The sequence below is a fragment of the Nilaparvata lugens genome, chromosome 13 (genome assembly GCF_014356525.2).
Source record: "Nilaparvata lugens isolate BPH chromosome 13, ASM1435652v1, whole genome shotgun sequence".
Taxonomy (NCBI): Eukaryota; Metazoa; Arthropoda; class Insecta; order Hemiptera; family Delphacidae; genus Nilaparvata; species Nilaparvata lugens.
In genome coordinates, this window is record NC_052516.1 from 28,588,380 (window position 1) to 28,603,441 (window position 15,062).

Sequence of the window (15,062 nt, forward strand, 5' to 3'; positions counted from 1 at the left end):
AAGGGAGACGGCGGTTTGGAAATGCAGCTGCATACATTCTTCTTGCTTCGGTCGCATTGCCAAGAGCTGCTCCATACATGAAGTGAATATCGGTGTACTCCAGCGAACTAAATTCCATTACAATAATTAAATATTTGTGTAGAAGCAACGTAAGAAAATATTGAAACTGGAAATTTAAGATAGAAATAAGACCTAGGAAACGTGAGACTAAGAAATAGGAAGCACTACATCTGGTTCTTTACTTTTAATGAAACAACAATACTTTTACAAGACAAACATTATCATCTGAAAACCATTGTAAAATCATCTGTTTGCCCATATGGAGCCATACCGAGTTTCAAAGCTTCATCTTAAATACATCTGAATTAAACAATTAATATTGATCTTTAAATGGTGAAAAGTGGTCATGCATGCAGTACGAAAAAAATTAATTTCTCTGTTATTCTTCGACCAATCTTAATAAATTAGGTATCATTGGAATCGTGAAAAAATTTGCTAACTTTTTTGTCTCTTGTAAATTTTCTGTAAAATGGACGGTTTTCGAGATATTCGCCATCAAAAATTTAAAATGGCCGCCATTTTGAAAAATTTCAACGAAAAATTTTTTTTTTATTTTTTATAGTTGAGTCTTTATAGCATAAATATTCATGCCAAATTTCAGATCAATACAACATTTCGTTCTTGAGATAAAAATTTTAAGTGAAAAAAACAAAATGGCAGCTATAAGGATAACCGCTGAGTTTTGGACACTTCAAATATGACATTTGTAGTCTCCTAGCATCCAGGTACAATACCCTAAAATTCTCGACACTACTTCTGAAACACCCTGTATATTGTTTTATATTATATTGTATTGACATAGTTTTTTGTGTATTATTTTTATTGATAACTCTAACCTATTAATAATTTAACAATATTAAACCTCCATTTAAATGGTGGTTGGCACCTCATGCCATGTCCGATTACAAGATTTGGCAGAAATAGCTGAGAACTGGAAAATGAGCCGAAAATACGAAGTTTTTGGGCCACTCTGTATCTAGCACAAGGAAATTTTGAATATTGTTCCAAACAGGGAGGGATTGCAGAAACTACAAAACGGAATTAGTTAAGGGCTTCCGGCGAGTGATTAGTTCTATAGATGTCCATCTGACATGGGTCAATGTAATTTTCGTATTGTTATTTAGAACGTTGACTGATTTATTCTTTAGCGCTCTTTTACTCTTCTCTCTTTCACTCATTCTCTCACACACACTCTCTCTCTCTCTCATTCACACCCTCACCCCCGCTCACTCTTTCTCATTCTTTCTCTCGGCTCTGGTTCGCCCTCTAAATAAAGTTCCATCACCCAATAAAGTTGAGTATTTTAGACCAATCAGTATTTTACCTGCATTGTCCAAAGTGCTGGAAAGACTCATTCATGCTCAAGTTGTAAAATTTCTAGACAACAATAGTAAGCTTCATAACTTTCAATCAGGGTTTATAAAATTCCATTCAACTGAGACAGCTCTGCTTCGTGTCACTGATGATATAAGGTTAGCTATGGACCAAAGAAAATGCACCATCCTCACCATATTTGATTTTTCTAAAGCATTTGATACTGTTGATCATACAGTCCTTCTGAATAAGTTGGCTATTCTTGGTTTCAGTCACAACTCGTTAGTTTGGTTTAAATCCTATCTATTAGGTAGGGAACAATGTGTATCTGTCGGTGACAAAAAGTCTACTTGGAAAAACGTTATGCATGGAGTACCACAAGGTTCAATTTTAGGCCCTCTCCTCTTCACTTTGTATGCTAATGACCTTTCTTCCATTATCAAATTCTCCAGTTTCCATACTCATGCAGACAACCTTCAAATCTATTTAAGCTGTCCCATAACAAAAATTGATGAAACAGTTAGAATAATGAATCAGGATATCAATTCGATAGTGGAATGGACAAAGAAAAATGGCCTTAAGCTTAATCCCATCAAAACACAACCCATTATAATTGGATATATTCTTGTCTTATAAACAATATTGACCTTGAATCGATTCACGAAATAAGTGTAGATGGTAATGACATTCCTTACTGTAGCTCAGTTAAAAATATAGGCATCATTGTGAATAATACTCTTAACTGGTCAGAACAAGTGAACAAAAGATGTAAAAAGGTATTTTCAGCCATGCGTGCATTGAAGAAAATGCATGATATTCTCCCTAGAAACATTAAATTATTATTGGTTCAACCTCTCATCTTCCCACATTTAATGTATTGTGATTCTGTTCTTAACGATATGCAAGTCACTCTGAATGATAAACTACAGCTTTGCCAAAATTATTGTCTACGTTTCGTCTACTCTCTCCAATGCCATGATCATATCACCCCAGCCCACATTGTTAGTTCAACATTGAAGCTTCCCAATCAAAGGCTTTTTCGAATAGTCAAACTTGTTAGAGATATCTTGAAATACGGTAATCCGAACTACTTAAAAGATGATTTCAAATTTGTCTCTGAAGGTAGAAGGATAGATGCTTCACATACTAGAACCGGAGAACTCTGACTGAGAAGGATTTTGTGAAAATAGTAGTTTGATGATTGGGTATCCTTAAAGTACTTTCTCCGGTTCTAGTATGTGAAGCATCTATCCTCCTACCTTCAGAGACAAATTTGAAATTATCTTTAAAATAGTTTGGATTACCGTATTTCAAGATATCTCTAACAAGCTTGACTATTCGAAAAAGCCATTGATCTGGAAGCTTTAATGTTGAACTAGCAATGTGGGCTGGGGTGATATGATAATAGCGTTGGAGAGAGTAGACAAAACGTAGACAATAATTTTGGCAACGCTGTAGTTTATCATTCAGAGTGACTTGCATATCGTTAAGAACAGAATTACAATACATTAAATGTGGAAAGATGAGAGATTGAATCAGTAATAATTTAATGTTTCTAGGGAGAATATCGTGCATTTTCTTCAATGCATGCATGGCTGAGAATACCTTTCTACAAGTTTTGTTCACTTGTTCTGACCAGTCAAGAGTATTTTTCATAATAATGCCTAAATTTTTTACTGAGCTACAGTGAGGAATGTCATTACCGTCTACACTAATTTTGTGAATCGATTCAAGGTTAATATTGTTTATAAGACGAGAATATCCAATTATAATGGGTTGTGTTTTGATGGGATTAAGCTTAAGGTCATTTTTCTTTGTCCATTCCACTATCGAATTGATATCCTGATTCATTATTCCCACTGTTTCATTAATTTTTGTTATGGGACAGCTTTAATATATTTGAAGGTCATCTGCATAAGTATGGAAACTAAAGAATTTGATAATGGAAGAAAGGTCATTAGCATACAAAGTGAAGAGGAGAGGGCCTAAAATTGAACCTTGTGGTACTCCATGCATAACGTTTTTCCAAGTAGATTTATTGTCACCGACAGATACACATTGTTCCCTACCTAATAGATAGGATTTAAACCAAACTAACGAGTTGTGACTGAAACCAAGAATAGCCAATTTATTCAGAAGGACTGTTTGATCAACAGTATCGAATGCTTTAGAAAAATCAAATAGGGTGAAAGATGATCTTCGACGCTAAGAGGAAGCTGAAGGGTTCCGGCGTCACCATGACGGCGACGGCCGACCGTCATGGGCACAGGAATGTCTGGTCATCTGACGGGAGGATTAAGATCTCTATTGGCGAGGGAGGATCCAAGAGGGTCCACACAGTCGAGAGGATGACCGACCTTCAAAAAATAAAGGTAAATTAAATCATTTCATGATTTGATGACTAAGGTGCCCTTCTATACAATAATAGGAAATTTGTATTAATAGATTTCACAGTAGATATACCTTGGCATTTTCCATGAGCTGTCTTTCTGTTCTATAAATGGATCTTTCCACTACAATTTATGATTGTATACAAGGCAATTATTTCAAACGGAAGAGATCCACATTTGTTAATACTGATTAATAATTTATCTTGATATCAATTCCCAAAACTACGTTCAATGCATCAACTACTTTTCTCCAGAGGGTACTAAGAAAATCATTATCTCTAGTCTTACTAATAATTATATCTCTTACCAAAATTATTTCCATAATTAATAATTTTCGAAATGCTGAATTTCAAATAAATTGGATTATTAACATACGTTATAGATATAGATGTAATCTATAGGTATAGATAGTAATCTCTTCTAAATTAGGTGTACATAATGATATCTTCTACTATTGCCACAGCTCGAACAATAGAAGCTAATGTGTGAAGAGTTATTGATAGAACAGAGGGGTGGGTAGTCTGTTCATATGCTTATAAAGGGGCTGTGTTTCATTTCACGTTATCTTAGACATTCATCACTAAAATATTACAGTACTCAATCTACTACTTTTATCGTTATTGCAACTCCCAAAAGTTAATTATACTTCTAATACTATATAATATTTTTTAAACTTCACCGTTCAATCCTATTTAAAACTCATCTAAAATAATCTAGCTCTTTCGCAAGTGTCTCCTTTACTTCTTATTTTTCTTTCTCATTTCTCTTCTTAATCTTATAGTTATTATGATTACTAGAATATTGTTGTAATTTTGCAATGTGATTTTTGTGATTTTTGTGACTTGTGACTTTTGCAATGATGATTATTATTCTTTTCTATTCTTCTTCGTCTTCTTCCTCTTCTTCTTCTCCTCCCCTTTCTTTTTCTTTTCTTCTCCTTCTTCTTTCCTTGATCAATCCAAGATCACAATGTGATGTTCTGTTTCTTATTCTATAGTTCAGTTTCATAAGCTCTTCTCAATTATGCACATTCCTTCTTTCTCTTCTCTTCTCCCCTATTATTATCATTATTTTCCCTGTGATTTTCCCACTAGCTATCCAAATGTTCAAATGTTCGTTTCTCTTTCTAGCTCTATTTCTCTTTTTACCTATTTTCTTTCTATCTGATTACTTTCCACTAATATCCATATTTATATTCGGTTCTTTCTCACATTAAATCATACTATTCCTCTTCCATTTTATGCAAATATTATTCATTATCAGTTGTATTATGTATCTTTTCTCAATTGATAACTTTCTTCAAAGATTTTTCGTTTTTCTGCTGGCTTTTTCTTCTCTTTTGCAGTTTTTAATGGATCCATTTCGCTCTATCTCCACCTTGAACACGATCTTCCACTACCGGATTCCATCTCTCTCTATCTCTAATTGGACTCGATTTTCCACCACTGGATTTCATCTCTCTCTGTCTCCACTTGGACTCGATCTTTCCACTACTGGATTCCTACTCGCACAATCTTCACTTTGACTCGATCTTCCACTACTGGATACCTTCTCGCTCTACCTCCACTCGGACTCGATTCTTCCACTACTGGATACCTACTCGCTCTATCTCAACTTGGACTAGATCTTCCCACTACCAGTTCTTCCTCAATCTTCATCTTATTCACCATTAGGATTATTCATCACCGTATCTCCACAGATCACAACATCTACATCTTATTGATGTGTTCAGTGAATTTTTTGAACTAGTGATTTTAAAATAGTGATGGGAGAAGAACTGTCAAGGCATACAGGATGCACTCGAATCAAGAGACTTTTTCATTTAGGTTAAGTTTTATCAGTTTCATCCCCATTTTCCCCGTCATGTGTCGTTCTGAGGTCGGTTCATGATTGGTCTGCTGCTTCCATGATGCCTCTCACTGACACGTCAGCTCGCTCGCCTTCAAGTAGGTATGATTATTTCAATAATAGTAATAATGATGCAGGTATGTTTCTAGCAAATAAGCTCCACTCTTCCAAAAAACTTTTCAAGGCTGCTCACCTTAACGTCCAATCCCCCAGCTGCCACATTGATGAACTCAGAGCAATCTTCCATTTTCAGGACTTCAATATAATTGGAATTTCCAAATCATTTTTGAAGCCTAGTATTTCATCAAATTTTGTTGCATTACCTGGATATAATCTTTTCCGGAATGATAGATTAAATAAAGCTTGTGGGGGTGTAGCAATTTATGTGAAAGATGGTATCAAAACAAAAGTTTCAATCACATCTAAACAAGAGTATTGTTCCAGACCAGAGTTTATGCTACTTGAATTATCCTTATCTAGTACTGATAAATTACTCGTTGGTATCTGTTATCGCCCACGAAAAAAAGGTCATTTTACAGATTTTGAAAGTGCCTTGCTTTCTCTTATGCCTTGTTATAGCCGTATACTAGTTATGGGGGATATGAACACCGATTTGAACATGACAAATCGTAACTTTGACTACTTTCAACTGACTACTATTTTCTAATGCCTAAACATGACTATTTTACCTCTCGATCCAACTCATCATACTAATGAATCTGACACACTCATTGACCTTCTCATTGTTAGTGATCCTAACGAGGTTGTTCAAGCAGGCCAAATCCCAGTCCCAGCTATTTCTGGACATGATTTGATCTACTGTGTACTTTCCCATAAGATACCTAAGCCAGAACAGAAAATTATCACTTATAGAGACTTCAAAAACTTTGATGAAGCCGCCTTCCTGACTGATGTGGCTCAGACTCCATGGCATCAAATTGAAGCATTACCCTCAGTTGATGACATGGTCAAGACTTTCGAGAATTGGACTTTGACTTTGTATGACAAACATGCACCTTATGTGACAAGGAGGATTAATAGAAAACGACGAGTACCGTGGATGACTGAAGACATACTTAAGATGATGGGACGTGGAGACAAAGCACATAGAAAATTTAAAAAGACATTTGACTTGGACAGTTTGATAGAGTATAGGAGCCTTAGAAATAGAGTTAAACAGGAATTACGGAACTCAAAGATTAGGTACTTGAATTCGTTTATGACAAACAATAGACAAGACTCTAAATCACTTTGGCAGGGAATAAAAGGATTCGGGCTTGGCAAACAGAAATCGAATCCACAAATTGACTTACCATTGAACAATATAAATGACCATTTCGTTTCACACTCTAACCAACGCGACAAAGTTGTCATTGCTAATCATATCAATGATCTTGAAAAGCAGGTTACAAACTTAGATTTACCAATTACTGATCAATTTCATTTCCATCCAATCTCAGAAGAAGACACTTTCAGAGCAATTCAACATATTCATAGTAATGCTACGGGTGTAGACAAAATTCCTATTAAATTTATCAAGAAGATGTTATTTGCTGTTTCACCAACCATTACATATATTTTCAACAAGTCACTTGAAGAAGGCATTTTCCCTGAAAACTGGAAGTTTGCTCTGGTTCACCCTCTAAATAAAGTTCCATCACCCAATGAAGTTGAGGATTTTAGACCAATCAGTATTTTACCTGCATTGTCCAAAGTGCTGGAAAGACTCATTCATGCTCAAGTTGTAAAATTTCTAGACAACAATAGTAAGCTTCATAACTTCCAATCAGGCTTTAGAAAATTCCATTCAACTGAGACAGCTCTGCTTCGTGTCACTGATGATATAAGGTTAGCTATGGACCAAAGAAAATGCTCCATCCTCACCCTATTTGATTTTTCTAAAGCATTCGATACTGTTGATCAAACAGTCCTTCTGAATAAATTGGCTATTCTTGGTTTCAGTCACAACTCGTTAGTTTGGTTTAAATCCTATCTATTAGGTAGGAAACAATGTGTATCTGTCGGTGACAATAAATCTACTTGGAAAAACGTTATGCATGGAGTACCACAAGGTTCAATTTTAGGCCCTCTCCTCTTCACTTTGTATGCTAATGACCTTTCTTCCATTATCAAATTCTTTAGTTTCCATACTTATGCAGACGACCTTCAAATATATTAAAGCTGTCCCATACCAAAATTAATGAAACAGTGGGAATAATGAATCAGGATATCAATTCGATAGTGGAATGGACAAAGAAAAATGGCCTTAAGCTTAATCCCATCAAAACACAACACATTATTATTGGATATTCTCGTCTTATAAACAATATTGACCTTGAATCGATTCACAAAATTAGTGTAGACGGTAATTCCTCACTGTAGCTCAGTAAAAAATTTAGGCATTATTATGAAAAATACTCTCGACTGGTCAGAACAAGTGAACAAAACTTGTAAAAAGGTATTCTCAGCCATGCATGCATTGAAGAAAATGCACGATATTCTCCCCAGAAACATTAAATTATTACTGGTTCAATCTCTCATCTTCCCACATTTAATGTATTGTAATTCTGTTCTTAACGATATGCAAGTCACTCTGAATGATAAACTACAGCGTTGCCAAAATTATTGTCTACGTTTCGTCTACTCTCTCCAACGCCATGATCATATCACCCCAGCCCACATTGCTAGTTCAACATTAAAACTTCCAGATAAACGGCTTTTTCGAATAGTCAAGCTTGTTAGAGATATCTTGAAATACGGTAATCCGAACTATTTTAAAGATGATTTCAAATTTGTCTCTGAAGGTAGGAGGATAGATGCTTCACATACTTGAACCGGAGAAAGTACTTTAAGGATACCCAATCATCAAACTACTATTTTCACAAAATCCTTCTCAGTCAGTGCCTGTCGTGCATGGAATGCACTTCCTGTTTCTTTCAGGTCCATCGAGAGCCAAGCGAGCTTCATCCTGACTTTAAAAAAACATCTTTTGGAACAAATGACTGAAACTGTCCGGTCCTAGAACGATCACATGACATCCATCCCCCACCCATCCAACAAATACAAACCTTTGAACCTGTTTTAGAATGAGTGTATATATATATATATATAATATATATATATATATATATATATATAATATATATATATATATTATATAAACTCATGTTATTTCAATTATCCACTGCATACTGCTGTATATTACTGAAAGTTGATTACCCTGATCTACTTTCAGCCTACTTCATTTTATTAATCAATAATTTGATCTTATCTACCTATATAATTATTTTACTCTATCAATTTTCTGTTTTTTTCCCTCTTAAATATTTATATTAATTAAAACTTTCACAAAATTTCATTAATAAATAAATCCTTAGTTTAATTAATTGAATTAACGTTTTGGTAGAGAGTTAGTGGGGAGGATATTTTTAATATTCTTTCTGAAGAATGGACATTGATATGTCCAAAGTTCCGCCAATTTATGTAGATGCATAACAATATAATTATCTATAGTTATTATATTACAAATTACCTTTTCATATCATATACAGTTCAATAATTATTTTCTTAGTCTATATTATGTAAATTCATCTATAATTTTGCTGTATTGTGAGCTATTGTATATGAGTGTAAAAGCCAGTATATATTGTAATCTACATAAATAAAGTACTCAATCAATCTCATCTCTCTCTCTCTCTCTCTCTCTCTCTCTCTCTCTCTCTCTCTCTCTCTCTCTCTCTCTCTCTCTCTCTCTCTCTCTCTCTCTCTCGGGTTGTGTGGCAGAGAGGACCAGGAGTCATAATTCCGCCCTAATAAAGGCTCAATCAATCTCTATTTGTTTGAATCGAGGCTTCTGTCATCATTAATAAATGATACATCAGCATAAGATCACCAGCTTGGTAGGGTTTGGTGCATTCATGCTCTCATTTCATTCAAAGATTCATAATTACCTCTCTTCTTTTTTATTTGAAGTCTGATCACAATGTTTTGTAATAGGACAGTAGGAATTCTTCATGAAGAAACGACTGAAGAAACAGAAACAAACCAACTTGAAAATCAGAATAAGTTGGTTGATGAATCATTGAAGGAGTACAGGTTTGTGGTGAAATCATTCAACCCAAACACACCTTTCGAGATGTGTACCGCAGAGTTTGTCGATCAGCAAGTTACTCACCTGCTGGCAGATTTGAACGAGCAAGAGGAATTAACTGTTGGTAATGGGCGAAATGTCTGTTTGTTTTGCACAAAATATGAAGCCAGCAGGTTGAGTATACCCTGCGGTCATTGGGTGGGGTGCTATCACTGCATTTGTAATTGGGTGAGAAAGAGGCAGTATTTACAGATGACAAATGGAGATTGATCGATAAGTACTGAGTATGAGCACGGAATGAATATACCATATTGTAAGTTCTTCTATTGTTCTACCATACTGTAAGTGCTTCACTATTGTAAGTTCGAAACACATTCCAGTGTGAGAGCTTGTAGGCTATTAAGGTGCGTACAGATATACGCGACGAGAACATGAGCAATTCACTTTTAATCAGTTGACTATATCTGTATTTTTACAGAAACGGTAAGATATAGACATAAACAGCTTGGCATCAGCTAATAAAAAGTGAATTGCTCATGTTCGCGGCGTGTAAATCTGTACGCACCTTTAGATGCAATATTGTCAATTGATTGTTTCGAAATTGGTGTTTGAAGAGAAATTTCTACATTATATTCTCAGCACCAGAAAGCCACATTTGCCTAGTTCATTCAATAATGAATGGAAATTCATCAGAAATGAAGATTGTTTAGAATATAGCAGTCTATCAGAATATTTTTGTTTGCTAGTTGGAATCAATTTTAGAAGCTTTTGGAGTTGAAAATTCGAGTTTAGCAGCCTATGACACATTTCAGATCATGTAAGCAGAACATTATCATTATTCTGTTGGAGTAGGCATATCAATTGTGATAAAAATCTCATCAACTACATTAATTTGAAGATAACAGAAACATTTGCAAAGTCTTCGTCCTCAATATTTTTCATACATATTACTTTTGAACTGCCTTGGAGGCCTAAGAAGAATCAGTTATCAAGCGATGTGAAAAAATGGTTGGTTAAAATTCTCAAACTAGGGGGCCCCCTTCTTGTTATAATTATTTATAATTTATCAAGTATAATGTACCTATGTCTTCTGCAAATATGAAGAGTACTTTGTCTTCATAGTCCCAGCATGTATCTGTTTGTAAAGCACCTATGTATAAACTAATCACATCAGGACTTAAAAGTAGCCCAGTTTGGCGGCGTGCAACTTTGTCGTTTGGTGACAAAATCTCGGGAATGCCAGTTTGTCGTTTCATGCACCGCCAAACTGGCACTCTAAGGAATGCAGCCCAGTTTGACGGCGTGCAACTTTGTCGGTAGCCCACTTTGTCGTCAGCCCAGTTTGTCGTCAGCCCACTTTGTCGGCAGCCCAGCTTGTCATCGTCCCATTTTTTTGCTGATACAGATGTAATGAATAGCGAGAAATTACAATGATCATAGGCGCCGACTACTAGTGGCTGGCAGGGCTTCATCCCCATCCATACTATCAATCTTTAATTTTCTACTAAAAATGAAGATTATTCAAAAAATTAATAGTGATAAGTGGTGATGGGGCTGACAATTTGGGGAGGAGACTTTATAACTTTACCTTGTTATATTTACGTACGGTAAGGTCACCATAGATTTTTAATTTATAGCCTAGTACAATAAAGTTCTATCATAGTTTATAAATGAAATTATTCAAGCTCTCAGGTAGAACAAACATGCGTTTACTTTCAACGTGTATTTGTCCACAAACAATTATTGAAAGAGTAATGTCAACCCAAGTAAGAAGTTGCACCAATAATATTTTCTAGAGATAGCAGGTTGTGAGTCTGAGTCATTCAGCACAGCTTTTTAGTATTGAAGAAAAGAGAAGTAGCCTCTCCAAAAAAAATTTAAACAAAAATAAATTATGAATCAGGAAAACATTTTCAGGGGTGCCGCGGGCGAAGCCCCCTGCCGAGCTCAAAGTGCGAGTTATAAATACTAGGTACAGGAAATATCTTAAAGGTGCGTACAGATATACGCGCCGCGAACATGAGCAATTCACTTTTAATCAGCTGATGCCAAGCTTTTTATATCTATATCTTATACCGTTTCTGTAAAAATACAGATATAGTCAGCTGATTAAAAGTGAATTGCTCATGTTCGCGGCGCATATATCTGTACGCACCTTTAGAACTGAATTTCTACATATTGCAAGATCTCAAAAAAGGTGGCTTTACAAAGGTACAAAATAATATAGTAATTTTTAGAGATCTTTCGTGTATGGTTTTCAAAAACACAGTAAAAAATATTTTTAAGAAAGAATGTTTATATAAAGTTGCCGATTATTTAAATCAACTTCCTAGATTATAATATAAGAAGGTTATTTCTCTAACCATCGTACTTTGTAATCTTTTTCTATTCTCTGAAGCTTATTCATTTTGTAACTTTCAAATTGTTTTGACGTTGACTATGCATTGGAAAATGTTTTATGTCAATAAATGAACTTTTATTTCTATTAAGTTCAGCATGTAAAATAAAGAGACCCGCATCTTTCCACCCTCAAATTAAGTTACGTCAACAAAGGTGGTCAAGTCTTATCAAATAAAAAGCGCATTTTGTTCACCCGGTAGTATGTTTGATATGATATACATTCCAGTACTTGGATGGTGGTCCCTAAACATATTTTCAAGTAATGGGAAACCATTACTTCTGCATTGACAAATCTAAATATTTATCTATCTTCTATCTATCTATAAGATGGTGTCTGTCTTTCTGTCTGTTTGTCTGTGAGCTCATCACGCTTGAAATACTCGACTGAATCCTTCACAAAGATGGCCTGTATACCGACAAGTGTCATAGGCCTATTTTTCGTTCTGAAACGTCTTTAAAGATAAGCCTTCAAAGTTAATATGGTTTTTATGAAGGAAGTTTCCATTATTTGGTTTTCAACAAATCAGATTTTATAATCATTACAGAATGTATTTCATAACATCTATTATACACTAAATCATGATGCACTATTGACCCATTAGTACAGGTACAGTCTGGTATTGCAGTAGGATGTGTCCTCAACTGTCGTCTGCTGCAAGCGACTCTCTAATTCTTGTACAGGCCCGACAGTCGAGACCTGCGACATTCGAGGCCAGCGACGGTAGAGGACTCCTGAAAAAGAGGCCTCATATGTCGCCTGCATTAGGCGACAGGCCTCTCTCATTTTTGTACAGCCCCGACAGTCAAGACCTGCGACTCTTGAAAAAGAGGCCTCAAATGTCGCCTGCGTTAGGCGAAAGTAGAGGACTCTTCAATTTTCGTACACTCCCGACAGTCGAGGCCTACGACCGTAGAGGACTGAAAAACAGTCCTCTACTGTCGCAGGCCTCGACTGTCGCGCCCCCACCTAGAGTCCCCAACTCCGCCCTTAATAGAGGCAATAATTCAATTCAATTCTCTCTCTTTCACTCTCTCTCTCTCTCTCTCTCTCTCTCTCTCTCTCACTCACCCTTAGAGCCCATTCAAGTCCATTCTCATAAGCTGCATCATAGGCAGTTCGGATATCAGCCATATCTATCTCACTCCTAGAAATTAAAATCCTTGGACATGCAGAATCTTCAAAATCATTTTTTCCCTTTATATCTTCATTTATTTGTTCTGCAAAGGTTTTGAAAGGGTCCGTGGCAAAATTCACTGCAAGGAAAACATTTTCTATATTCATTTTCATTCAAAGTAAAGTACCTACTTAATATTCAAATTTTTGACTAATCTACCGTATCGGTACCTTCCATATAACCACAGACAAGATAGTATCTATGATACTAACGCTTGTATCTGTGATGAAAAGTTCCATATGAGGTCATTAAATTAATCAAGACAGAACTTCAGTTACTGGAACAGCTACGGTAGTGGTTCGAATTAAAAGCTCACCACATTTCAGGCTGTATCACAATGTTAATTTTGCGAATATCTCGAAAGCTATTGGATATATCACAAACCTCTTATACTGGACAAAGCTTGTGGAGAATTTATCAAGCTTCATTTCTGCTATGTTATGTTAGTGAAACACATTGATCTCAAGATATAGGTATGTAGGTAAAAATGAAAATATAACGTAAAAGCCACCCTCATATCTTTATCGAAAGCCTAGGGAGCTTTTGATAAGTTCACCTCCTAATTATTACTTTCAACAAAGCTGCAATGTCAAAATAAGAAATTGTGTTCAAAACATTTCCTCCAAATATCGTTGTAAATTGGTATATTTTGTTGCAAAACTGTAGACTTCAAACTGAACACTGAATCTGTTGCAACAGTTGTATGGAAATGCATAACATTTTGAAATTAAACATCAAACTGAAGAGAATTTTATTCCCTATCTCTATATTATAAGTTCAAAATTAGTATGGATTTATGGATTTTTTCATTTTTTTCAAGTTCAAGAGCAAAAATAGCGAAAAATTGGTGGCGAACGGGTTGTTTTCCAAAAAATTCATACCTTCAATAGCAGATATCTCGAAACTGTGGAAAATATGGAGAAAGTTATCAAATGAATGTTGTGGGAAATTTTGTGAGCTTCAATTTTGTATGGTTTATTATAATGTACTTGAGATGTTCAGTCTTATAATATACATTATATCTCATACGTTATATAGACTTTATATCTCATAATTCTTGAGATATGTCCAAGAAACTAAAAAATGGTACCTTTGAACCACCTCCACTCCCTTAGCACAGCTGATAAGGTAAGGCATAGATAGGGGTGTGGACTTTCGATATGTTTATCTCCTTACCACCCTGAACAGAATTGCAGGGTCAAAAATTGTTGTCTTCCATACTTTTCACTGATTACCCTTTGTTGACTGGACTAATAAGATTGACCAAATTGATACATCGATATAATCTTTTTTTCTACTATTGCTATCTAGTCATGAGACTAATGAGCAAATTTTATCGAACCTAACCTACTAAATAATAATAAAATACAGTGAAACTTTCACTAGAATCTCTTACTGCTAATGATAATATTATGTACTTGAATTAAATAATAGTACTATAAGGCATGAGTTTATTGTTTCACTCAATCACTGCTCTGATTTTTCACTTGAAACCACTTGCACTACACTAATTCAAATGGCTTCCTCCTTTTGAGCCTCCGCACCAATCCTCCGTTGTCTAGCAGCTGAATGGCTTCGACGTTGTTGTGTTGGTGAAGCCAGCCGTGCTTCATGACTCTCTGCATACCGCTGAATCTCACAGGATACCAGGTTGACTCCCAGATCTCTATGGATGTCGCTGTTCCGCACATACCAACGAGCATCAACGATGTTTCTGAGCACCTTGTTTTGGAATCGTTGAATGATGGCGATGTTAGTCGGTTTGGTGCAGCCCCACAGTTGGAT

The 15,062-nt window shown here is 35.5% G+C and overlaps 1 protein-coding gene across 2 annotated transcripts in view; it reads right to left on the reverse strand.

Moving 5' to 3' along the window:
• LOC111048640 (annexin A1) overlaps window positions 1-15,062 on the reverse strand; it is a 61,898-nt gene that overhangs the window by 12,533 nt on the left and 34,303 nt on the right. Inside the window, exon 6 of one of the 2 annotated variants that reach the window (XM_039440246.1) lies at window positions 13,172-13,356. The exons of the other annotated variant lie outside the window; for it this stretch is intronic. Within the exon in view, the coding sequence (XP_039296180.1) occupies window positions 13,172-13,356 (185 nt within the window). The remainder of the gene's footprint in view (window positions 1-13,171; window positions 13,357-15,062) is intronic. 2 annotated transcript variants of the gene reach the window in all.